Source organism: Alligator mississippiensis, chromosome 3 (genome assembly GCF_030867095.1).
Source record: "Alligator mississippiensis isolate rAllMis1 chromosome 3, rAllMis1, whole genome shotgun sequence".
Taxonomy (NCBI): Eukaryota; Metazoa; Chordata; order Crocodylia; family Alligatoridae; genus Alligator; species Alligator mississippiensis.
The window spans coordinates 283550831-283577951 of record NC_081826.1 but is presented as its reverse complement, the minus strand read 5'-3'; the positions used below and the strand labels follow the sequence as shown (position 1 = coordinate 283577951).

The following is a 27121-nucleotide window of genomic DNA, read 5'->3' as shown; positions in this document are numbered from 1 at the left end:
ATTCTTAGCACCTGAGGTCTTACCTTCCTTCACGAAAGTAGTAACAATCCTCTCTGAAGTAGCCTTATCATCTTCCTAGTTTTCAGCAGCTAAAAAGGCATATAAATCTAATTCATCAGTTCATAGACTCATAGGAAGTTACGGTTGGAAGTGGCCTTGGGAGGTCATCTAGTCCAACCCCCTGCTCAAAACAGGGCCATCCCCAACTAGATCATCCCAGCCAAGGTTGTATCTAGCTGCACCTTAAAAACCTCCAAGGATAAGATTCCCTTTATGTTCCTAACTGTGTTAAAAGACAGTCCCACCGCAGAGGAAACAGGTCAGATTGTACACTGAACACGGTACATGCTATGACATAATTTCAGATTTAGATTTGAAATCCAAGATTTATTTGCGTACAAGTGTTGGAACCTGCCCCTGCAAAGCTTTTCTGTCCCAAACAGTTTTGTATACACAAATATGAACGTTAGCACTCAGGAACATTTTCTGGTTCAAATTGTGTGCAGGTATTTTGTCATTGCAAAGTTGTGTGGATGTGTATGTACAGCTTTGCATGTGCACACATGGAAGCTGCAAAGGAGCCCACTTGAAACGGTAGTTTGCTGGGATGTCTCAGTCCTCCAGCTCACAACTCTCTCACTGGGAGTTTTGCCTTAATAAGATCTGCAGGATTGGGCACCAAAGTGGCAAATCTGAACAGCACAGCAAGAGCTGAAATGTGCTAGCCTTACACAGGGAATTTTGCTGGCTACATACATCAGTAATGGGAGTAGGACCTGCTACCTACTTCTTTCCTAATGCCCTTAAATACATTAATATTGAGGGGAGGGCAGGTGAGGGGAGGAGCAATAGCAAACAAGCTTACAAGTAAACATGGTCATTAGTGAAGTTTAGTTGGTATGTGCTACAGTCATAAAGCAAGCAAGTGAACACTGACAAATGCCCTCTGAGCTGTCACTGGTGTGCTTTTCTGTCCTGGTTCTTGATCAAATTAGTTATGTTCTCAGTTGACAAAAGTGTTGCTTGAACCAGCTCACAGAACTCCTACAGGGCGCTACAGGGATTTGGGAGCGGGGCTTAAGGGTCTGGGGGCACAGGTGGTGTTCTCGTTGATCCTCCCAGTCTCAGGCTATGGGCTGAGAAGGACAGGAGGATCTATGTGGTCAACCAAAGACTGCGGCGCTGGTGTCGTCAGGAAGGCTTTGGCTTTCATGACCCCAGCCCGCTCTTTGGCGAGAGAGGCAGCGAGCTGCTGGGAAGAGATGGTCTCCACCTCTCTCCCCTAGGGAGGAGGCTCTTCTCAGCCAGACTGGCTGACCTGCTCCACTGGGCTTTAAACTAGGCCCGCTGGGGGACGGGGGGACTACCGCCACTGCTGGCCCGCTGAACAATCCTTGCAAAGCCAGCGGATCATGGCACTCAAGGGAGCCCGCCCCAGCCCCAGCCCTGGTAAAATCTGTGGGCAAGGAAGGAGCCCCCCAGGGGGCGCTTGCCTGCCTGTACACAAATGCCAGGAGCTTGGGGAATAAGCAGGAGGAGCTTATCCTCCTGCTCAGTGCAAACAATTACGATGTCATAGGGATCACGGAGACCTGGTGGGACTCCACCCATGACTGGACCACTGGGATAGATGGCTATACCCTGTACAGGAGGGATCGTGTAGAGAAAAGGGGCGGGGGTGTAGCTCTCTATGTTAAGGAAAGCTACGCGTCCCTGCAAGCCGATATTGGCGACCAGGGTGGATGGCTGGAGACCCTCTGGGTTAAAATCCGTGGGGAACACGGCACAGGGGACACAATGGTGGGAGTCTATTACAGACCTCCCACCCAAAGTCCTGAGCTAGACCAGGAGTTTGCCCAGGAACTGGCTGAGGCAGCTTGTTCCAGGACCATGGTTGTCTTCAATTATCCAGACATCTCGTGGGAGGATCGCTCAGCAAAATCTGAGCGGTCGCAGAGCTTCCTCTCGTGCGTGGATGACCTCTACCTGACTCAAGAAGTCTATGGGCCAACGAGAGGCAAAGCGCTGCTCGACCTGGTGCTGGCTACTGGGGAGGACCTAGTCGGCGACCTAGTGATCGATGGGAAGCTGGGTGACAGCGACCACGAGCTGATCACCTTCACCATCCGCCGAAAAGCTGGCAAGTCGGTCAGCAACACGCAAGTCCTTGACTTCAGGAAAGCCGACTTTGACAAGCTCAGGAGGCTTGTCAGTGAGGCCCTAAGGGACTGTGACCGCAGGGAGAGGGGAGTTCAAGAAGAGTGGTTGCTCCTCAAGGGAGCGATCCTCAATGCACAAACTAAGTCTATTCCATCTCGGAGGAAAGGCAGCAAGAGGGCACAGCAGCCCCCCTGGCTCTCCAGGGACCTAGCAGACCTCCTGAGGCTAAAAAGAAAGGCCTACAAAGGATGGAGGATGGGAGTCACCTCCAAGGAGGATTATTCTGCACTGGTCCGGTCCTGTAGGGAGCAAACCAGGAAAGCCAAGGCTGCAACTGAACTCCAGCTAGCTTTGAGCATCAAGGACAATAAAAAGTCCTTTTTCAGATATGTGGGGAGCCGGAGGAAAAGCAGGGGCAACGTTGGACCCCTGCTGAACCAGATGGGGCAACTGACAACTGACGCCCAGGAAAAAGCCAACCTATTAAATAGGTACTTTGCGTCGGTCTTTCATCAGCCCCATGGGACGCCTGTGCCTGCTACAGGGCCGGGAAGTCCGGGTGAGGGTGATCCCCTGCCCTCCATTAATGCTGACTTTGTGAAGGAACATCTTGAGAAGCTGGATACCTTCAAGTCAGCCGGCCCTGACAATCTTCACCCCAGGGTACTCAAGGAGCTGGCGAGCATCATAGCCCAGTCTCTAGCGCGGATCTTTGAAAACTCTTGGCGCTCTGGTGTAGTGCCCGAATACTGGAAGAAGGCCAACGTGGTGCCTATCTTCAAGAAAGGGAGGAAAGTGGATCCGGCTAACTATAGGCCCATCAGCCTGACTTCTATCCCGGGGAAGATCTTAGAAAAGTTTATTAAGGAGGCCATCCTTAATGGACTGGCCGACGCCAACATCTTAAGGGATAGCCAGCACGGGTTTGTTGCGGGTAGGTCTTGCTTGACCAATCTCATTTCCTTCTACGACCAGGTGACCTATCACCTGGACAAGGGAGATGAGATTGATGTCATATATCTTGACTTCAAAAAAGCCTTCGATCTGGTGTCCCTTGATCGTCTCTTGGAGAAACTGGCCAATTGTCGCCTTGGGTCCCCCACGATCCACTGGCTGGAAAATTGGCTCTGGGGTCGGACCCAGAGGGTAGTAATTGATGGAAGTCACTCATTGTGGTGTCCTGTGACCAGTGGGGTCCCCCAGGGTTCTGTCCGTGGACCCATACTGTTCAACATCTTCATTAACGATGTGGACACTGGAGTCAGAAGCGGACTGGCCAAGTTCGCCGATGACACCAAACTTTGGGGCAAAGCATCCACGCCAGAAGACAGGTGGGTGATCCAGGCTGACCTGGACAGGCTCAGCAAGTGGGCGGAGGAGAATCTGATGGTGTTCAATGCCGATAAATGCAAGGTTCTCCACCTTGGGAAAAAAACCCCGCAGCATCCTTATAGGCTCGGCAGTGCTATGTTGGTTAGCACTATGGAAGAAAGAGACTTGGGGGTCATCATTGACCACAAGATGAACATGAGCCTGCAATGTGATGCTGCGGCTAGTAAAGCGACCAAAACGCTGGCTTGCATCCATAGATGCTTCTCAAGCAAATCCTGGGACATCATTCTCCCCCTGTACTCGGCCTTAGTGAGGCCGCAGCTGGAGTATTGCGTCCAGTTTTGGGATCCACAAATCAAAAAGGATGTGGAGAAGCTTGAGAGAGTCCAGAGAAGAGCCACGCGCATGATCAGAGGTCAGGGAAGCAGACCCTACGATGACAGGCTGAGAGCCCTGGGGCTCTTTAGCCTGGAAAAGTGCAGGCTCAGGGGTGATCTGATGGCCACCTACAAGTTTATCAGGGGTGATCACCAGTATCTAGGGGAACGTTTGTTCACCAGAGCGCCCCAAGGGATGACGAGGACGAATGGTCACAAACTACTACAAGATCGTTTCAGGCTGGACATAAGGAAGAATTTCTTTACTGTCCGAGCCCCCAAGGTCTGGAACAGCCTGCCGCCGGAGGTTGTTCAAGCGCCTTCATTGAACACCTTCAAGATGAAACTGGATGCTTATCTTGCTGGGATCCTATGACCCCAGCTGACGTCCTGCCCTTTGGGCGGGGGGCTGGACTTGATGATCTTCCGAGGTCCCTTCCAGCCCTAATGTCTATGAAATCTATGAAATTTAATGAGGAAAGTGCTGAGTGAGGCAAACCTCAGGAAAGTATCTTCTTAATTTTAGGGTTCACAAATGTGAAGTTGCTGAATATGTTTTGGTCCGTGCTGTTAATCAGCGCTCTGTTGGCACATGATAGTTAAGGCTTTTTGTTCAGAAATTCCTTGTCAAAGTTGCTACAATCACTGAACTTTGCTTTTGCACATCTGGGTGTTGGGGTTTGAGGCCCTCCCCTCCTATACCATACAACTGTTCTCTGATTTAGTTCGCAGTCATAGGGTTGACTTCTCCAACTTGGTTCTACAGACTGCAACGGGCAGCACCAGGCCTTCTCCCTACTTCTTCCCCTGTCCCACAGAGATAGCTAGACAAACTATTGCCCTGCAGGTCAAAAAGGAAGGAGATTTTAAAGGGGTAAGAGCTGAAGAAAAGAGGTGGATAAAATAGGGAGAATGGAGCCCAGTGTGGCTGTTTGAAGGAGCGGTGTGCTCCCTGGTGAACTGAGGGGAGGGGGTTAGTGGGTAAAGAGGAGATCGTTCCTAAAGCTATGTCTGTAAAGACAAGAGTCCTTCTGTGGGGGGGTATGGAGTGGGATGACCCACTTATCACCTGAATCCCTATCTCAGCACAGCAGCAAGGTAACTACGATGCAGCCATTGGCACATACAGAGTAATCCCAAGTGCCTTTTAAATCATTCCCAACCAAATCAGTAGCTTCCTGGGCTTCCTGTCCCATCTCTTCCAGTACCATACTTTCCAAATACTGCAAGTCTTTGTCCCCTGGTGCCCTTGCAAAGACACAGCAATGAGGAAAAGCAGTAAGGAGCAGGGAGACAGGAAGGCAACACCGGATGATATGGTAATAGGATTGCAACATTGTCATGGTGGTGAAGCTTGAGTGCCCTGATGGTCCTGAGAGTGTTGGAAATTTTTCCTGGTAGGGCCTCCCATGGCAATAAGGTCCAAGGTGAGATTCCAGACAAATAGTGACCCAACCCAAGTAACTAGGGTAGGTAGAACTCTTTAGCTCTGGCTTGGAAATTCACCTAGGAGAAGGATACTCTGAAACTAAACCTACAGCCTGGAGATCTCTCTGCTGCCATTCTAGTTCGCTAGGCACGTGAGTTTCAGGCCTAAAGAGTGGGACCAGTCAGTGCAAAGTGTACTCCACTTTAAATGCCCATGCATAGGCAGGAAGGAAACAAGTCTCCCAACTCCTACAGTGCTGGTAGTGAGGTGAAAACAATGTCCGATGGCAACCCGGAGAAGATGCAAGATGACACTGGAAGCCACAGTCCCAATCCTGTATGCAGGCAGCTCAGGAGTATGGGTCATTCCAATGACAACCCGGAGACGATGTCATCACCCAGCAGCACCCCGTGCATCTGAGCAGCCTTTTTGAAGGTTAGCACTGCTCGCTCTTAAATAGGAGAAGGGCCTAGAAAAAGTGGCCCAAAGAAATGCTCATCTTCTTACCACCCAGCTGGTTTGCTACAGTCAGCAGGCATCTTCAAAGTGGCCAAATTACAACAAAAAAGAAAAAAAAAATTCCAACCCCCTCCTCAAAAGGCAGGAAAAAGAAAACCTCTGCACTTTACATATTGGAATATTTGTACAATGTTGGACTCTGAAGATAGTAGCCGCCCTCAGTGATGCTCAGCCTTGGTTACACATGAGCTAGCTAGGCTAGACATGGACATAGCAGCCACGAGTGAGGTGCGCCTCCCAGAACATGGCACCTACCAGAACACAGTGCTGGTTACACCCTCTCCTGGTCAGGTAGATTGCAGCAGTTCACCTGCCTGGTCAGGTAGGCGCAGCAGTTCACCTACCTGGATAGCATCATCTCATATGATACCACGGTCAACAAGGAGGTAGACAGACTCTCAAAAGCCAGTAGTGCCTTTGGCAGACTTTTCAAGCAGGTCTGGAACAGTCACAGCCTATGGGCACAGACCAAAGTTAAGGTGTACAGAGGTGTTGTTATCTCCATCCTACTGTACTGTCCTGGGTCTTATATAGGTCTTATATCACTGCTATGTACACCTCCTTGAGCGCTTTCATTAGCACTGCCTCTGCAGCGTTCTCAAGATCTGCTGGTAGGATTGTCACCAATATGCCAATAGCACCAGCATCGAGGCAATTCTTTTGCAGACTCAGCTATGGTGGGCAGGCCACATGGCCTGGATGAACAACAACTGCCTACCAAAGGCCGTGCTGTACAGGGAACTGACAATGGGGAAACGTGACAGATGGGCCCCACACAAGTGCTTCAAGGACACCCTGAAGAGGTCCTTTTCTGCCTGCGGTATTGACCACAAACTGTGGCAAACAGGCTGCAGATCATGATGCCTGGCGGCTCTAAATCAAAAAGGCAACAGCCCTCTTCGAATGTCAGCGCAGAGCCAGCATAGAGGAGGAGGAGGAAAGATACGACCTCATCTAGCAGTCATCAGCCATACACGTGTAACTGTTGCGGCAGGATTTGCCTCTCTGCAATTAGACCAGCAGGCCTGCAACCGGCATGGGCAGTTACCCTTTCTAATATTTTGTCTGCAAAGAACCGCCAAGAAGACAGGAAGACTTGTTGTATGAAAGGAAAGTAGTCTGAAGCTAAACAAGGGGCAGTAGAGATAAAAACAACAACAACAAAACGAGAGAAGATAGGACAATAAAGCTAGAGGGAAAATAACATTAGATGTTTCCCACTGCTGGTCTCTCAAAATCAAATAAGTTTTTCCATGCAAGAGAGTTTACCAAATTCACTAGAATACAGTTTCAATATTTGGCATAACATTAAATATTCTCTACTGTGCTGTGTCAGTGAATACCATCTCTGCTTATACATTTCCCAATATGTAAATGCTAATAGCTTATAGTCAGTAGACAGGTTCTGAGATCTCACAGCTGTAACAAACCCTCTGCGTGAGTTGCTACTGATTAAGGGGTGTCTTTAACACATGCTCCCAAGAGTCACTCTAATTAAAGCCCCCACAGTGTCTTGTGTATTCATTGTCCCCACGCTTCAAAATGGCAACAGGGGCACTTTAACTAAAGCTCATTCGATGAGCTTCAGTTAAAAGCACCCCTGCCACCATTTTGAAGTGCAGGGACACTGAATACACGAGACACCGAGGCTGCTGGAGCATGCAAATTAACACGCTCCAGCAGATTCAATTGATCGAGTCTGCTCCAACACACTGTAATTACAGTGCATCAGTCAAGTGTCCTGGTGAACATTTTGAAGTTGCAGCCCTATATAGAGCAGATGGATATGTTTCAACCTTCAAGGGGCAGAGATATGGAAAATTATGGTGCAGACTACATCTGGAAGATAAGGACATTGTCACCGCATCTGAATCTCTTGCATTCCAATTAGCTGATGAGCGCCTTGAAGAAGGACCTTTCTGTTGCAAGGTTATACCAGTGTAATGGCTAGCAGTTTGGCTCCATGGCCAGCACTATCATAATAGCAATAGTAAAAATAACCCCTTGCCAAGGAGAAATGAATAAAAGCATCAACTGCAACTTGGATCACCATAAGAGAGAGACTTGTGCACCTCTTCACTTCTTAAAATATAGATTCTGCACTGTGTAACAAATATTACGCTTTCAACAGTACACTCCCTTTTCTTTATTCATTTACCACCTATTGCCCAAAAGAAAGCTGCTTTCTTCTCTCTCAACACCATTTACACAAACATTTTTGCTACATGACAAGGGCTGGCAATTTAAAGCCTGCAGGCCAGATGTGGCCCACAGAACCAGGACTTTGGCAGTATTTGGAGACAAGGGGCTCTTCCTGCACTCAGGGTTTTGGCAAAGGGGAAGCTCTGCCTATGCTGTGCCATAGTCAGGCACCTGGGACTTTGGCAGAGGGGGAGCTCTCCATATGCTGTGCTGCAGCTGGACATACAGGACTTGCGCACAGAGGGAGCTGACCCCCCGCTGTAAGGTGATCATTTGCATGACTTGCAAACTTTGATATGCCCTGACAAACCTTTGAAGTTCTCTTCCAAGCTATCAACTGAATGCTTGCTTGCAGAAATAACTCCCCACCCTACAAACTCAGACCGATTTTGTGGCATCACTAGCTTTATCAAAACACACGTGTGCAGAATAGGTTGAGTACATGGGCAGTACCGTTTAATATTCACACAAAACATTTAAAATGATCAAACCCAGTTTGTTTTCCATGTTGGTAAAAAGATAAAAGTTGACAAGCTATTATGAAAGTGTTTATTATCTTTAAACAAATATTTTACATTTTAGGTTTCATTTACAAGTAAATGGAGTGTATCCACAGTCATATGCATATTAAAACTGTTATTGCACCCTGTTTAGAAGTCTGAGACTTATTTTACCAATTACTCCCATCTCAGTGAGAAGTGGAAATTATACACACTGCCTTTTCTTAAAAAAGACTAACCTATCCTACCCCTAATCTACATACTTATTAAAAGAAAAGCTGTAAACATTTTTGTTTTTACTTAGAGTAAAATTATGAAATGTACACTTTTGCCCACATCTAAAATGTTAACTGTACATTGTGTTTATATTCTACAAACATTTGAATAATTGTCAATGTAAGACTAGGTTGATAAAAAGTGAACTGTTTATACACCTTATTTTGAAGACACTAAGTGAATGTATGTGCAAAAGGTTTAAAAACACAAAAAACTTTTTACAGTTAGAAGATACTATTTACTAACTACCATGTGAAGTATGTTCAGCCTGAAAGTGAATTATTCTCTTACCTATTCCTAAAAAAAGGAAAAAAACCTTTCCATTTTGAAACGCAACTGAAATGAACAAACACATTTGTCAATTCAAAAGGTAGGTCTACAATGACCAAATATCTCTTCATAAAAATACTGTACAAGTAGACAGGCACAAATATATTCCAGGGAAAAATTTACAAAAATCCAGGTAAGTCTTCACCTGGTTTTCAGATTTCTTTGCACCCACGGTACACCAAGCAGTTACTTACACAAGAATAAGCAGCCAGTAGCATTGACAAGGTGCCAAAAAAGAATAAGACAGAGTTAGTGCAATAGGCTGTTGTTAACTGTTTAGTAAACAGAAATCAATTGAAACCATATCTATAAAATGCAGATGTCTTAATAAGAGGTGTTAATCCTCCACCAGGTATCTGAGGAGGACTAAATCAAGCTACAACACGGGTTAATTTCAGCTGTACAAGAAAATCAGACTGAATGGATCTCTCCCCACTAACCTGCCCCACAAAACCCAGTTTTCTCCAGTTCACTGTTACCATCGTAAACTGAGCTGCTTAACAAAATGGCGCACACTTTGACTGCTTCAGTTCCCACTTTAGAGTCAAAATATGAAATGTTAGCTGCAATTCTATGCTAGTATTCCAATAAAAAGTGAAAAAGTTTTGCAGTTCCATGCTTCACTAAAAATTACAATGTTGAGTTTTTTAAACCCGACATTACAACATCCTTCACTTTCAGCAAATATTTGCACAAGGACTAATTAGAATATATATATTTTTAAAAGCCTTCTGGGCCTTTCTATTCTTCTATAGTCCCAATCGAAGTAGTTTTGTAAGAAAAATGTACAGTCTTCATATCCTGGTGGGATTTAGTTTTATTTAAAAAAATCCTGAGTCTTCGATAAAAACCAAAAAAACAAACCCCCCAACAATCTTTGTGCAATCACTTAGATAACGGCCTTTCTCCAAGGACCAGAAAAATCAGCTCATTTCAGCAGCTTGTCTAATTTCTGCCATGCTGTTGCCTAGCACAGCGTCTAAAGGAGCTCGTTTTTTACGTATGCTGCGCCCAGAAGCAATGAGATCAGCATATCCCCGCTGATGGGAGAAGGCATAGGCAGAACGACGGCCTGATATCCCTCGACGAAAAGCACTCGGCCTCGGCTTCCACTGTTCCGCCTCGATCTTGTACTTCTTACGGTTCTTCTGAATCTTCATAAAAGGAAATGGCACAATAGGTTGAATTAGAGGAGGGGATGTTTGGGGAAAGATCTCATCTGCTAACAGTATCTTGGAAAATAATGTGCCGCTAAGTGCTACATGCTTATTAGAAAAGGTTTTTCTTTATTTTTGTTTCCCAGCAGTATTAAAAGCAAAACCATATAATGTGGCACATCAAAGTTTTGAGGAGGGGGTGGTCTTTTAAAAATGTTTTATTTTGCATTCTTATTGGCTTTAAATGCCTTCAAAATTAGCCTGGGAATGCTGTACATTAAAACATCTATGTGTCTATTGATAAAGTTGATGAACTGTCTAGCACTTAGGCTGCTGTAGAAGCCAAAATGCACAAGCCTAACAAAAAAAGCTATTTTCTTAAAGGTAATGAGCGTTTCAAACATTGACTTTAGGTAAATGCTCTATAAGAAAATTCTGAACATTTCTACTTACTTTATCACTTTCTGAAGGCCAGATTGTCATTGACAAAAATCGTAGTGCAACAACAGGAAGCAAGCAAACAGCTACTGATAAAATTATGGTCAGCCAGAGGTAGGGCTGCCTAAGAGCATTTGGAGCGGTCCCTGGTAATAAGAGATGAAAATTAGTGCATCTTTTGTTTGTTTTTTATGACCCACCATTATACATTTTATATTCACGAGTTGTTCATACATAAGGGTCTACTCAATTCACAGTTCCAGGATTTTGCAGAAAATGCAAAATATGGGATTGTCCACATAATCAACTTAAAAAAAAATAAATAAAATGCTGGTTCCCCAGTGGGAGCCAGTGGTTCTCACTACCGCTCTGGCCTGGCCTCACAGCCCACCCAGGAAGGGGAGAGAGTGGGGAAGGCACTGGCTGACATGGTGGCATGAAGGGCACCAGTCGCCTTGCCAAGGGCTGCTCTGCTTGGTTCCAGCTACACACAAGATTGTATTCACCCCCTCATCCCTCCTGCCCCCACCAGGGCATAGGCGCCTACTTTAATGGATTGTTTTTATTAAGGTAAGCATACATAAATATATCTAAACTTTCATCCAGGAAATATCCACAAAATTCACTATTTAGGCCATGACCAGCCCACGAAAATTGTTTAGTTCCTCCACAATTTAAGTAGAACCCATCACAGAAAATGAAAACCCTGATTCCTGAGTTACGTTACAATTGTGTATCAAAACGTAATTAATTGTTCATTTAAAAAAAGCTACTACTAGATATATGATGCAAGTATTTTTCTTTCAGTTTCACATGAAACAAATATTTGCACAAGGATTAGTATTTTTTTTAAAAGCCTCTAGTCCAAAACTAAGCCACTTTGTAAGCAAATTTTAGTCTTTGTATCATGTATTTCTTTTTCTAACCAACCAACAAGCCTGGCACAAAATTTATAATACTTGCTTCATTTTCAATTCTGCCAATTAACTATTAACGTTCTTGTAAAGAGACAAATTAGGGTAAAACAAATATTTAACTGCAATGTGGCAGCCCTCCGCAGCACAATGAGCCCTACTGGAGCAGCCCTAGGCTGGCAGGCTGACCATCCAAGACCCTCTGCCAGCCAGGGCCACTATGACCTGGCTCCATGTGCTGTGCTCTGGGCGCACATGTAAACCACATACCTGGGAGCTTCCAGGAAGCAATACGCTGTGGAGCAAAAACCTTGTGGCCCATGTAGATGTGCCCTGGCAGATGTATTTTACTATTGAATTAGAAATAAGTTAGCTTTATATGTAACAACACTGTACAGAACAACAAACTGACCTGTAAACTGAAAGCTTGATGGGAAGAGAACATGTATTCCAGCACTATGAAGGTCAAACATGATACCAAAATAAAGTGCAATACTCCCAAATATTGAGAATGCGTTAACAAAAGTCCAGTAAGATGTATCCAAACCGATCTGAAAGTAAATCAAATCTACCATGAATTAAAAAAAAAATCCAGAGGCATGCAGTTTAATATGCTGAAAACTGATACTTATTATTTAAAACCCGCTTTACTTTGTAGATATAATATACTTTGGAATATTTTGAAGAAGTGTACTGGAGGGAAACATAATAATTAAACAAGCAAAGGTGGAATGGTATGAACTGTTAAAAATATAAAGACATTTCACGTATTAGCTTTTTTCTCTGAAAGAAAGAGGTATAAGTGAGATCATCACTATAGATCAGGGGTGGGCAATTGTTTTGGGCAGAGGGCTGCTTACTGAGTTTTGGCAAGGCATTGAGGGCTGCATGATAGGCGGCCAGGGGCAGATAAATACTCATTTTCTAAATTTTTTAGGGGCCCCACGGCCCAGATAGAATGGCCTGGCGGGCCACATCCGGCCCTGCGGGCATCCAGCCCCACCCCTGCTGTAGATCTACATACCTGAAAATTCACTGCAATTACAAGGGAAGAGGCTGTCGTAACTGCAAAAGACTGGTAATCTGAAGGTGCCTCTCCATCTTGACCCATGGTTTGAAGGTAAGCTCCATATGGTATGAAGAAAATAATCAGTGATGTGATAATTCCATGGATCAAACTTACAAAGAACTTCTTGTAGTTAAAAAGGAGATCTTTCTGTCCAGATATATACAAGCCAGGGAACCGAAGACTCAGTTTGTCACTCACATCCTTAATAGAGGGAAAGTTACTGGAATTAGAAATGTCAGTGCCATACTTTGTACAAGTTTTCTCTCTACTTTGCATTTTGGAGTGGGTTGTTAGAGCAGCTAGCAAGGTCACCCCAACAGCTGGCCTGACCATGAATACATTTTGGCTAGAAAACATAAGTAGGTTCCAATCAGGAGAGGGCTGGCAAAAGCTTTGATATGGAGCTTGATCAGTTTGAGACTGAGATTACACTTGATTTTAGCCCACAAGAGGCTGAAAAGCGCTGGCTACCTCCAACAGACTAGATCAGAGGTTGTCAACTGGGGGTAGGCATACCCCTGGGGGTACTTGGGAAGGCCCCAGGGAGTACATGGCATGCCAAGGCACCGCTTCACATTCAGCTGCCAGGGGTCCCTCCCCTCTGCTCCACATCCGGACATGGGTACCCACCAGGAGGGGTACTCACCAGAAGGGCTACACTCCTCAAAAAAAGGTTGAAAACCCCTGGACTAGATTATATGACCCAGTATCTCTCTTATAGCTCTATTTCTTTATCTTGTGCTTAAGTAACAAAATTATAGCACTTGTTATTCCTCAATTTTTGTTTTATTGAATGGAATATTTATAGTTTTATTTTCATTAACAAAAATGGGAAAAGGCCACCTTCTAATATTTACAGCAGATTAGTACATTAATACAATACTGAAATAGATTAGATCATATCCTCTCTAATTCAGGACAAGTAAGATTAGAAGGAAAAAGAAAAAAAAAAATCACTTGACACATATTTACTCATAATTTTGCTTTAATGTCTGTTTCTAAAATTCATGTGAATAATTTTGGCAGCATACCTGGTCAAGCAAGCCAACTAGAAGAACTGGAAGACTCGAATATAGTACATTGTAAAGTGTGATAAACCAGTCTTCATAAGCTGTCTGAAAAATAAAGTTTGTTGATTTATTAGTTAAAACAATTATATTTAGTAGAAACTTAGTAGAAATTCACAATCAACGCTAGACTATTAACAAAGCTGACTGAATTACCCATTTGATACGATAAATGATCCATTAACCTATCCCTCCCTTCATCACATTTCCTTATGCATTTGTCAAATCATGCTCCCCCTTGATTTTTTTTGTTTTTTTTTTATCATAAGACCCTATGATATAGATGAGAAACAAAGGACAACATTCTTTCCTTGGATACACACAAGCTTCAACTGAAATCAGTCATAACATGATAGTGCCCATTGTTAAGAAAGGGAAGAAGAAGGATCTGGGGAGCTACAGACTCATCAGCATCTGAGCCCCCCAAGGTCTGGAATAGCTTGCCGTCAGAGGAGGTTCAAACACCTACTTTGAACACCTTCAAGAGAAATCTGGATGTTTTTCTTGCTGGGATCCTATGACCCCAGCTGACTTCCTGCCTCTGGGGCAGGGGGCTGGACTCAATGATCTTCTTATGTCCCTTCCAGCCCTAATGTCTATGAAATCTATAGCTGCCTGACAATATCAAAAGGCAGATGTTGATAATAAGTATGCTGCAAAAACAGAGAACTGACACCTCAGACAAAAACTAGGGCGTGTCAAAACTTGGACTTCCCCTTTCAAGAAAAATTCTAGCACACTAAAATCAGAACAAAAAGTGGAAATTTTTTTTTGCAAAAATAAATGCATCTTGGGGCCCAATTCCAGTGAAATGTTGACACCCAAAACATTTAATATAAAGTAAAAGGCATCAATAAATAGCTGACCCATTTAAAATGCTGTGTTTTGGGGGGTTTGTTGTTGTGGTTTTAAATGAAATGTTAGCATTGTTTCTGTTCTCATGGACAGTTCCCGATGAAAGAACATCAAAACTGACCAGCACTGAGTTAGAAAAACAAAAATATTCTTTAATCGATTACTTTCACTCTTTACTTTTCATCATATAGATAAGATATTTAGTTTGGAGAATTTACATACTGCAATTTATACCCTGCATGAAATCAATTTTCTGTAATTAGTCTTTACTTCTCCCATAAAAGTCATTTTATTTTAGTTGTTGTCAATGCACTCTATCTGATTGCTAAGGAAACTTCTATGATTTAACAGAACCTTTTTCTCACAGGCAACAAATATCAGTCACAAGAATCCTAAAGTAAAGACCCCATAGTAGAAAAACGTATGCATGCACACAGGCAAACACAGAAGTGAGAACGAGAGAGAGTGATTCTGTGTTTCCCCCATATTACAGATATCATTCACTTGATTTTCTGTCTTGAGTGTCTGCTGGGATTGGCATGCTGGAGACAGAATCAAATGTTAGAGAGGATTAAAAAGGAGTCTCCTGAACTCTGATGGCTGCAGTCTCCCTCCTGCATTTGTAAAGTCTCCATTAAAGGAAAATCCTGCAGACCCTTAATCATTCAAGTAACCCTATAGGTCTCACTAGAGCTACTTTTATCATGGAGGTCCTGAGCCTGCAAGCAGGTCCACATGGATTGAACAGGCAACCGGACTATGGTCTTTGATTGTAAAGTCCTGGGGAACCTTGTCTGAACTAATGTAGTACATGAAATCCACAAATGATACAAGAATATTTGTGTAGGGTTCTATAGGTTATCAACCGTAAGATTTGCACTAGATGGAAATTTCAGTAATTTGGGACAAAAAAAGTTTGATAAGTTAAAATATGAAGGACTTTTTCAGGCTTTTTGAAGGTGAAGGGAACAGGCTGCTTCACAAACAGCAAACCAGGGAGCTGTTTTTTCCCCATTCCCTCATCTAATATCTCAATATTCATAGCACAGATGTACTATTGATTTTAAGCTTTATGCTGTAATGGCCAACTATCCATAAAACTATTCTTTACTATATCTTTTTTGTGTACACATGATAAACTATATTGATTCATACCGAAAAAAGTGTTACACATTTGTGAAGGTTAAGACAAGTTGTGTCTCTATAAAAAGTCATTATGATCTACAAGTCAAGAACAATAAAAGAAGTATGAATCAACGATGTGGAAGTTTTAATGCTAAGCAACCTTTAAGGATGTTCACCTGAATTACATCCTTGCCATTTCTAATTCAGTCTCACTATTTTGTATTGGCCAAAAGGAAGTATTTTCTCATTCCTGTTAGACATGTACATGCTTTCTCTTACCTGGGCAGAATAGCCATTGAAGAATGAATACCAGAAATGCACTAGTGTAAATGCAAAGTTTTTATAGAAGAAGTATCGTAGGAACTTGCACATCCTTATATAAGACCATCGGCCATGGACTAACAGCAGTCTTTGGAGGTATCTGAATTGTCCAAAAGAATAGTCACTTGACATGACAGCTTGCATGCCTTCTTGGCCACTAATTCCAACACCAATGTGGGCAGCTAAAATTTAACAAAAAATGTAGACAATAAGATCTCAATGAAACAAGATACACTATTGAATAAGTCAAGATGTACATTAAGATCCCAACTTTCCTAAATCATTAAATAATTCCCATTACCTACCATCAATTTATCCAGCCCCAACCATTCTTTAAGTACAGGAAGACCTCCATTAAGGACTAACATTTCCAAGAGGAAATCTTTTTCTGCTACCTATTCTTAAGGTTCTATTTATGGTTTAAAAGTTCAGATCTACTTGGACTACCACCAAGGTTCATGCTGAATATAGCAAATCAGAAAAGAACAGAATGGACAACAAAAATGTTTGATATAAAAAAAATAAATGTTTAGAAATAAACAAGTACATTTTGCTTGAAATGGAAATAACACTGAAGTTACTTATACAATAAATGCTTGATATCTTATAGACCAAATATAGATCCCCTATGCCAAGGAGCTTCTAGTCAAGATTAAGGTGTGAACTAATGATGGGATAAAGATGGTAGGAGAGGAATTACTGACTATGAAGCTTGCATGAATCTTAGGTCTTCAAAGAAGGTCAGTAATGATAAAAATATAGATGTAAATGTGAAATCTGTTGAACATGTCACCAAAAAAAAAAAAGTGTTTCCTCTCCTTTAAAAGGCATGCTAACAAAGATAAACGAATACTTGAACAATGATGATGTTAACATGTGTAATGAACTTCTGCATGTAAAAATTCCTCTCTCAGTTCTTAGAAACTACCTAGACAAGTTAAAATAGCACTTTCATTAAAATAATCCAAGAGCTTCAGGAAAAAAAAAAGAAACATAGGGAATCTTTATAGGTGACTTACTTTTAATCATGTTTACGTCATTAGCACCATCCCCAATAGCCAAAGTAATAGCTTTCTTGTACTTCTTCACCAGCTCCACCACCATTGCTTTTTGTTTAGGAGTTACTCGACAGCAGATCACTGCCCTGCATTCGCATGCTAGGTCTACGAAGTTCCTTTGTTGCTGTTCTTTGTTAACTTCAGCTCTCCTCCTGGTCTCAATACGCATCTGTTTCTCTTCTGCTGTTTTGGGGAATTTCAATTTTAGTTTCTTTTTCTTCTTTTTCTTCTCTAACAGGATTTCATTCTGCATATACATAAAACATAGTGGTGAGGTTAATGCAAGTTCTGAGCACCCCCTGTAACCTAACATTAAGCAGAAGCTCATCATTTTTAAAGTATTATTTTGGTTTTGATTTTTGTTGTTACCTGTTTGAGACAATGAGACCCACACAAACTACAACTGTAGGCAGTTAAATGCTCCTTGTGATGCAAGTCTAAAAAATTATTTGGTGAAAAACAATGAGAGCTAGCATCTGTTTGATGCTGGAGGAGGAGGAAGAGGACCCTCTTCCCCTTAATCCAAATAGTCTAGTGGGCACTTGACTAGTCTGATGGGGAGCTGGATTTGAGCCCAAGGTGGTAACATAGGTTAAACAGGCACTTCTCATCTGAATAGTTTTACATCATTTTTTTGCTGGTCCATCTCTTCAATTCTTATCCTTACAGAATTCTGCTAATAAGAGACTTGCCAGAACTTGGATTGTTAAGTAGTGGCTCTTTGATTGAAAGTCCTTCAGTGGTTTTTGAACTCTTGTAAGAGCATCATATGAACCTGCGTCTTTATTTCTGTCACTTCATTCAGAACCTCTAACTCTGTTGCTACTATAAGGTTATGACTAGGACCTGTTCAGGGCAGTTTCATTTGGAAAACAAGAAATCTTATTTTGCATCTTTCAGATTTATTTTTTTTTAGGATTAAAGGGTTCCCTGGTTAAGAATCTTATTTTAAAAATGGAATGAATATTTAATAGAGGTGCACTGATATAATCAGTCCATATCGTATCGGCACCAATGAAAGAAAAATTGACACTATCGGCAACTGGCTTTTTTTTGGCCGATGTGGCCAATAACGTCACCAATAAATGCCGCATGCACGCGCGCAGACACAACATGCACATGGCCAGGAATGCAGCCCTGAAGCTTAGAGAGCAGTGTCCACCTGGTTAGTTTGTGGGGGAAGAGTGGGGTAGGGAAGGGGCTTGGAGGAGGGCAGACTGAGGCCCCCACATTGAGGGAAGGAGCGGGGCTGGGGCAGGGGTAGGCGCTACCCAGCAGGGGCAGGGCAGGGTGTGGGATGGAGCTGCGGGCGGCTCATGGGGGAGCGAGGGAGCGGCCCCCCACCCTACATACCCCCCTGGGGAAGGCATTGTGTACAGGATGAGGGGCAGACTGTGGGCTCAGCGCTGTGCTGACCTCTTCCTGGCATGGGCTGGGCTAGAGCTGGGCTATGGCGATTTTTTGGGTGGCTGTAGCCCACCCCATAGCCCCCCCTCCCATCACTGCCACTGCCTACCACGAGCACAGCCATGGCCCAGCCCCCACCAGGAAAAAGCCGGCACAGCCCCTGGCCCCAAGGCCACAGCAGGCAACCTGCCCTCACCCCATGCACAAATCCAGGGGGCACATGCCCCCCATGCCTGCCCCAGGGCTGCATGCAGGACAGGGAGCTGACCCCCTTCCCACCTCCTGCGCCCCCCACGGATCCATCCCACATGCCACCCTGACTGGGCAGCACAGGCCCCAGCCCCACTCCCTCCCTCAATGTGTGGGGCTCAACCTACACCCCCCATACTCCTGCCCCTCTCCCTCCCGAGACTTACCAGTTGGACACTACCCTCCAAGCTGCTGGGCTGCATACTGGCAATCAGATCTGTATCAACCAATATGGCTGGTTAAAAATCGGCTATTGGTATTGGTCAAAAAAATATTTATTGGTGATGTTTCGTTTTGCTTTGATTATGATTAATAAAAGATTATCATAAATACAAAGCATATTATTATTTTAAATCAAGGGCTTTTCATTCCTAGTCTTCAAAAATACTTCAAAGTCTGACCAATATTAACCACGTTTTATAGAGGGAAGAAAGCAAGGCAAAGAAGTTAAACAGCTTTCATACAATGCTTTAGCATAGCAGTCTAATGAATGAGGGGACCCTTGATTAGAAAAGGCACGAGGTTCCAAAATACTCCACTAGTAGACTCTGGACTGTTATGAACCTCCCCAAATTCCCATTTTTCACATACCAGCCAGGAACCAGTGATTATCAAAGCACGATTTCTACCAGACTGAAAGAAAGGTTCAGTTGTTCTTTGTGAGGATTGTGTGTTTGATCCAGCTCTGTTCCTCTGGTTTTCCAGCCTTGTTTGGAGAAGTGCACTGGGAAAATAAATGCATACAAATCAATACAATTCACCTAAAACAAACATCTTAAGGTAAATACTAATGTTCACAGTGACGTGCGTAGTTAGTGTTCATCACAGCATCTATGGCAAATCTAAAGATAAACCTTGAACTACGCAGACACAGACCTAGAAAGTGATCTGGGAAAGGCACACAGCATATGCTGTGAGATATTTTTAACAATATAGTAGGCAGCTCTTTTACATGCTAGGACACACAGGGACAGCACTGGCTCAGAGATGGTGCATCACATGGCTTAAATACTGACGCTCTTTTCCAAATAAGAAAGGTAAAGTTCTGACCGCTCTGTCTAAAAATGCTATGCAGTCTTAAACCTCCAGCATTCTTATTTCTGGTGTTCTAGATAAATTCCACCCAAATAATATTATGTTGGAACCTCAAAATCCTGTTAACTCTAGTTAGTTTTAAGGAAAGAACATTTCAATATCTGCCCTAAAAACAACTCTCAGGAATGATATTGTTACCAAAAAAAAAAAAAATGTCTATCCAAAAGAAGACGTGCACACTTTAGACTGACCTGACATCTTCTCCGTAGCAGATAGTAGTTTCCTCTGTTAGAAGCTCACAGGAAAATCCAATATTTTCAGCTGTTTCTGTTATTAAAAATGCAGAACTAGTTAAATTTTGTAATGAGGACTTTGTAAGCGACTAAGCTTAAAAATAGAAAACTTTTTATTTTAACTAACAAAATTCTCCCTTAGAACTGGCATGCACAGGGATATGTAGGACAGCGGACAATTAAGTACAAAGGAGAAAAGCAAGTCACTACATCATTTCTGTAGCAATACTTATCTCATCTGCTCTAGGAAAAGTAGGGGTTGAAAAGTGGAAGAATAACTTACACAGTTCTCATTAAACAAAGAAGTTGGCACAAAATAAATACTGGTTTAAATTACACGAACATATGTAGCCAATGCAACTGTGGCAAGTGAAAAACAGCTTTTGGGGAAGGAAGGTCTTTTCAGATTTCTGACTAGATCAGGAATGATTTCTGCCACAGCATAAAGTTATAGTGGAAGCCTCCCAATAGTGCAAGAGGTGATATGTGTGACCAGCTAGATAAGCCAGCTACATAAGCCTTGGGAGCATGACTTTGACTTTAGTCTTCCTGGGGCACAGGGGAGGCTGTAGTCCTGCACCCTGGAGGGCTGAGTAAAGAAGCTGACAGTACAACTTGCAGGAGGCTCTGGCTGGGATGTCAGAGGCAAGAAGCTGCTTTTTAACCTCTTGAAGCTGGCTAGGGACTGCATCCATGGGTTTAAGGTGCAGGATAAGAACAGATTACTGTTCTGTTTCCTTTTGCTTGTTTTTGTATCTCTAGCTGTATCTCAGTATATAGTTACTGGTTTCTTAGGCTGGTTTTTTCTATTATTTAAAAATCCTTATTGTTATTTTTTACTCCCTAATTTTCAGTGTTAACTGTAATTCCAGAGCATTTGCCTATACAGGCTTGCCCATTCTATGGAAAAGGGGATCCATCTTTGAGTGCACAACTAGATAAAGTTATGATTCTTCTACCTGGCAAAATCCCCTCCGCTAAGAGCTAGCGAGAATGAGATAGGGTGAGACAGGCAAGGCCGAGGTGCCACAGGCCAAGAAATTGACCCCAGCACATCTCAGCTGGTTCTCAGTGGACAAGCAGCAGACAACAAGGGGGGGGGGAATTCAGGACAGAAAGGCACCCCAGAAGAAGGGAAGCACCCCAGGAGTATCTCAAAGGTGCACCCAGGCCACCTCTGGAGTTGGGGCATGTCACACTCCCTGATTCAAACATTATTAATAAAACTGGGTCTACTATAACCTCTTATTTAAGTTGCCAGACATTTTTCCAACGGGACCCTATTTCAGTTACTTATAACTTAAAAATTTCAGCTCAAATGATTAATATTTCACAATGCTGAGCCTTAGCCTGATTTTTTTTAAATACATTTTAGTCACACCAGTGCAGTCACTTCCAAGAAAAAAAACTAGAAAAAAAAGAGTGTTTTACCAATGTTATATTCTTGAATATAAGATTTCTTTGAAATGCTCTAGCCTCCTATTCTTTGTAGCAGGGACTTCACATTACACAACCTGGCCTGTTATTCCATCCTTACTAAGCATGCTCCTCACAGATCCTACATGCAATAAAACTGCATGCTGCATCCCCACAGAGCAACTAAGTATGCTCCAGAGCAGGTTTATATCAGCAAAGCTGACCTTTTCCATTAATGGCTCCTTCAGGATGTTGTGGGTCTGGACACAGAGAAGGAACGTGGTCTCTCAGAAGAAAGCTCTGACACAGGCAGTATGGAAAAGGAAGAAGTCAGATTTGATGTTGATGAGACAAAAACCAGGCTGAGAAAGCAAAGGAATAGATTGGGACAAAGAGTTTGAACTTGCTGGATAAGGACTGGGTGGGAGGAAAGGCTGGGACCAAGGAGAGTAGGAGACAGGAAAAATAACCTCTCTGCTACCTAAAGGTGTTGTGAAGGCTAATTATGGTTTGTAGAGCTCTAAATAATTTATTGCTGGTAGAATTCATTAACCCAATACTGCATGTCTTGTCATCTTAGAAGAGATGTCTCCTCTCTGAGCTGGCAGCTTTAAAAAAAGGGGGGGGGGGAAAAAGAGAGAAAGAGAGAGAGAGAGAGAGAGAGAGAGAGAAATCCCATGTATGACTTAATGTGATTAAGCTCAGCCAGGTGTCTCATCCATGTAAAGGGAAAATTTAAAATGGAAACAGCACCAGGCTTTTTTAAAGTGGTGTCTCTATCTTTGGAATTACTTTCTGGTCAGATACCCATACAGCTGGAAAAGTAAATCAGTGGGTAGTGAATTGTAAACACTGCTTTTCCCCTGGAAAAATATGGTCAGACTTTTCCATAGAAAGCACTCATAGCTTTAAGGCTATTGTCATCATTTAGTCCAATCTGCTATACAAATAAATTCTGCATCAAGCAGAAATGCTGTGGGAGATGTTGCACATCCTTTAGAAATCTTTCTGGTCTTGATTAAAAAAATACTTTAAGATAGCAGTGGGAACCCTTTACTGGCTGTGAGCCAGAGTGACCAGGTGTGAGTTAGAGATGTGCAGGCACTGGGACCTAGCCACCACTTCGTCTCTTCCCTGCAGTGGTACAGGGAGTGTCCCTAGCTTGTGCTTTTCCTTCCCACAACTGCATGGGAAGGCAGCTACTGCCAAAGCCCCCCCACTAAAGTCCCTTGTCTGTGGGCCAGATCAAATGTCTCCATGGAACAGATCCAGACTGCATGACATAGGTTAAGAAACTACATGCTTGAATTTGACTAAGTACAGAGATTGGTGGGGAAGGAGAGGGGGCTTAGGGGAAGGTTAGATCACATTAAAATGGCCATCTGATCCAAGGAGAATCAGGATGGGGGGCTAGCTGAGGGTGGCGTGCAGGCTTGGGGTGGGGATTTAAGGTCTGTGTGGAGGGGAAAATCAGGAGGCAAATGTGATCCATAGGAGTGGTGGGGGGGGCAGGTGACAACCGCAGGAGGAGTTTGGGGCAGAGGGTGGAGACCAGGAGCTATTTCTGGCCTTCCCCCCCCGCCCCCCGAGTCCCCCCCCCAAACAACCCTCCCCCCTAAACCTTCCTATCCCTCCCCCCACTGATACTTACTTCCCCTGGCTCCCAGCAGCAGTAAATGCTGATAAAACTGGCAGCACTGGGATGCAGGAGGGAATTGTGGGGGGAGAAGGGTCCGTGGGGATGAGGGACTGGGGGAGGCAGGCTGAAGGGCTGGGGGGCCAAAAATAGCCCAATGTCAGAGGGCAGCTGGAAGCACAACCCTAGGGCTGGTACCAGCAACTGGACTTCCCCAGCCCTGGAGCTGTGCAGGTAACTGTACTAAAAATTGATGCACCAGTCTAACCTAGATTGATTAAGTTGGAGTGTACATTGATCCGGGTCCATCTTAGACCAGGTTCCACCATTTTTAGACTGGTTTTTGTGCACAGTTGTGTATAGTTGCAGGTTTAGACTGATTTCCAATCACTGAGACTGGGTCTAAATGTAAGGTCCATACCTGGAGAACTAAGTTAGATTGGGTGGCCATTTTTAACGGGATCTAATCTCCCCCTAGCCCCTCTGGGTATCTGCATTTACCCTTTGTGCCTTATTTCTAATCTAGTCTAGCTTGCAAATGAATCTCAACAGCCTGTTTGTTTGATTTCCTGCTGCATAAATATACCTTTTTTGTCACCAGTAAGCACCCAGATTTTAATGTCTGCCTTTGCAAGTTTGGATATTGTTTCTGGAACTCCATCTTGTAGTTTGTCTTCAATAGCTGTAGCGCCCAAGAGCTAGAAGTTGTTAGAACATGCATTAGCAAGAACAGCCTTAAAATTAAATGAAATTAATTTACCACAGTCTTTTTTTTTTTCCACAATATATAATGCAACTACCTTGTGCTCGCCTTTACTGCAAACAGTTACCTCAAGTTAATATACCTACTTCATTGAATCTAGTTATAGGAAGCAGGGTGAAAGTGAAACATTCCAGTTACTACACAAAGGGATTCGACCAGCAGCTGATGAACTGTTGTTATACAAGCTGCTATGTACGTACTGAATTATTATATAGAACCTCAGCAACCTAAGGCTTCAAACCCATGCCATCACTGGGCCAGCCAGATTGAACCTGGAGATGGAAACGGACATAATCTTTGTGCCACCATAAAGATGGTTATCGTGGTGCAAAAGGTCAAGCAAACAGACATCCATATCTCTTGCTGTGCCACTAATGCCTAGAACCTGCAGCCACTACGTAGGTGGCATCAATTTGTCTTGCCTTATTGAATTCCACTTAGAATTAATTGGGGTTTACTGCAGAGATTTCCCCAATAATATTATTGCAAGCTGTGATTCATAACTGAGATAGTATGCCTTTGCTCTCCAATTTGTGTCGTTTTTGGTTTTTTCCTTTTTTACAACAGCAGTCTAACCAATAACGTAGTTAATTAACAGCATGGAAATCTTTGAATGGCCAGCTAACAGACTTTTTAAAATAAGAAACTTCTTTCAGAATATATTATAGTCACTATATGGCTGTCTGGGTACAAACTTAGAATCATGGAACAGGAATAGACCTTAAAATCATCTAATCCAGGGATGCTCAACCACTTGCCTGCAGGGCTTCATGCAAGTCTGGGAATCTGGCGGCAGGGAGCAGTGGCCACTAATACAGCCGCCCTCCCATCTGCCAAATTCCTAAACCCCAATATCAGCACGGCTGGTCAGAGCCAAGCTGTGCCCCCTTCCCTCGGGGCCAGGTCACACCGTCCCCACTTCTGGATCGCAGCTGAGGTTCACCACCTTCCCTTCCCACAGGTCTGGGTTGGGATCTGACCACACTCCTTTCTCCCCTGTGGGGCCAGGCCATGCCCCCTCCTCCCCACAACTGGGCTTGGATGAGCTGCAGGGGCTGGGCCACATCCCCTTCCCCCATAGGACCAGGTTGGGGCCTGGCCTTCCCATCCCGATAAGGCTGGGCCATAACCACCTCCCTCTCTGCAGAGCCACAGGGGGACCTGGCCATGCCCCCTTCCCACTCCACAGGGGCAAGTCAAGTTCCTTTCCCCTGTGAGGCTCCGCTGCATGTTGCCTGCCCACTACCTCCTTTGCAGAGCCAGATGGTGCCCACCATGCCCATCCAGGCACCAAATTGGGAACACTGGCTGGATCTAGCTCACAGACAGACCAGGCACTGCCAGTCTGGCTCACTGGGCAAAAAGGTTGGGCACCCCAATCAAGTCCAATAACCTGTACCCATGCAAGATTTCCTAAACCAACTCAGACAGATGACTACACATCTCTTGAAACCCTCCAATGAATGAGATTGGACATCATCTCTGGGACGCTTTTTCTATTTCAGTGTTCCACTGGTTTTAAGACAGTTGGTCAATATAAAGCATGATTTCATCTAGTGTGTTGGCTTTTTTAATGAAAATCTATTTAAAACCAAATGCTATAGTAGGATTTGTTTTTTTTTGTTTTGGGGATTTAAACACTTGCTTCCTTGAACATAAACTTGAGATAACTCATAATACTTACAAGGTTCGCCACTTAAACAGATTGTTACCATCAGTCAGTAGGCAGAGTAACCAATACTCAATTCTTCAAACAAGAATTAATTCCATATACTAGACAGTTGTATAATATACAGTGGAGATAAATTTAACAGTAGAATTACCTGAAGGATAAGGTAACCTCTAGACAGTAGTAAATGGAGAACCTGGCTATAGTTTATTTGTAATGCAGCTACTGCTATAGGAAAAGTGTGTTTATCTACCAAATTTTCAACCTGGAAATTAAAAAAAACAACACCAAACCCCCACCCCAAAAAATAAACCTGTTATGCACTTGAGGACATAGTACTACTGCCAGAGGACACGTTAGCAGCCTTTTATGAAAGGAGGCAGGGAAAAGTATGTCAAAGGAAAGCAGAAAATAAATGCATCTTCCTGTGTCTTCCTTCATTCCCTGTAACTTTCAAGAATTGGGCCTCAGTAGATTCATAATCCCAATAAAATTGTATTCAAGTGTCCTAATCAAAAACAATTCTTCATTTTCCACACTAGTCCATAAAATGTGTGCTTATTCCTGGGATAGTAGTAATAATTTAAAGCTCAACTTACAATCAGATTTTTTTCTATTTCTTCATATACTTGATCCAGGGCTTCATCACGATTAGTTGTAGCTACACTGGCTTCTGTAAACTTTTTATTCCATGCTTCATATTCTCCATAACTAATATCCTTGTAGCAGAGGCATAGTGTTCTAAGGGTCTCATTTGCAAAAGTCTGGTGGGAAATAAAACCAAAAAACAATCCATAGATTTTGAAAACCACACATCAAAGAGTGTTTTGAGCATTTTCTAGGGTGGGTATGTGGGGTGGGGGGAAGAGGGGCTTGACAGAAGCAAGGAGCAATGCTGTTCTAGGAGTACTATGGAGCTCTCTCTTTCACAACCAATTAGCAAAGTGGAAGTGAGTCAAGTTGGTGTGGTTCTACATAGGAATGTGTAGCTTTATCAAAAAGTGTAAAACCTTACATCTAGTGCCTCTTGTGTAGCATGTCTCTTAGGATTCCTCGGATGCAAGCGTTCATAAATTACTGTATCAGCTCCTTTACAATACAGTCTGATGTGCCCATCAGGTTCTCTAACTGTTGAAGTAAAATAAAAAAAGAAAAATCTCAGGGCACATAATTAGAAGTTTCTAAACTGACTTCTCGATGTGTTACTTTTACACAAACTATTTCTGGTAACAAGGCAGTGTATTTATTTCACAATGATCTCGCCTTGTCCATTACTTAACTTGAAACATCTAATCAGAGAAAATAAATAAAAACAACGAAACAGAACAAGAAAACTTAATTTAAAAATAGAAGACATTTAAACCTCGTATGCCTAGATCTGGAGCTACAGGACCAATTTTCTCTCATATTTATACTGATAAGTCACATCTGACATAAATCAATTTTATTTTGATTCACAAACACCACCAGCCCATTTGGCCATACTGTAAGCAGATGAAGCATTAACATTCTTAAAGGAATCAA

The 27121-nt window shown here is 43.2% G+C and overlaps 1 protein-coding gene across 1 annotated transcript in view; it reads right to left on the bottom strand.

Moving 5' to 3' along the window:
* Positions 1-8554: 8554 nt before the first annotated feature.
* The window catches only part of ATP8B1 (ATPase phospholipid transporting 8B1), a 99576-nt gene continuing 81009 nt past the window's right edge, over positions 8555-27121 (bottom strand). Inside the window, exons 17-28 of the mRNA XM_059725265.1 lie at positions 26613-26725; positions 26197-26361; positions 23752-23863; positions 20072-20147; positions 19377-19509; positions 17091-17376; positions 16030-16253; positions 13735-13818; positions 12659-12904; positions 12047-12185; positions 10736-10866; positions 8555-10279 (exon numbers count right to left, since the gene is read on the bottom strand). Of these exons, the coding sequence (XP_059581248.1) occupies positions 10049-10279; positions 10736-10866; positions 12047-12185; positions 12659-12904; positions 13735-13818; positions 16030-16253; positions 17091-17376; positions 19377-19509; positions 20072-20147; positions 23752-23863; positions 26197-26361; positions 26613-26725 (1940 nt within the window). The 3' untranslated portion in view covers positions 8555-10048. The remainder of the gene's footprint in view (positions 10280-10735; positions 10867-12046; positions 12186-12658; positions 12905-13734; positions 13819-16029; positions 16254-17090; positions 17377-19376; positions 19510-20071; positions 20148-23751; positions 23864-26196; positions 26362-26612; positions 26726-27121) is intronic.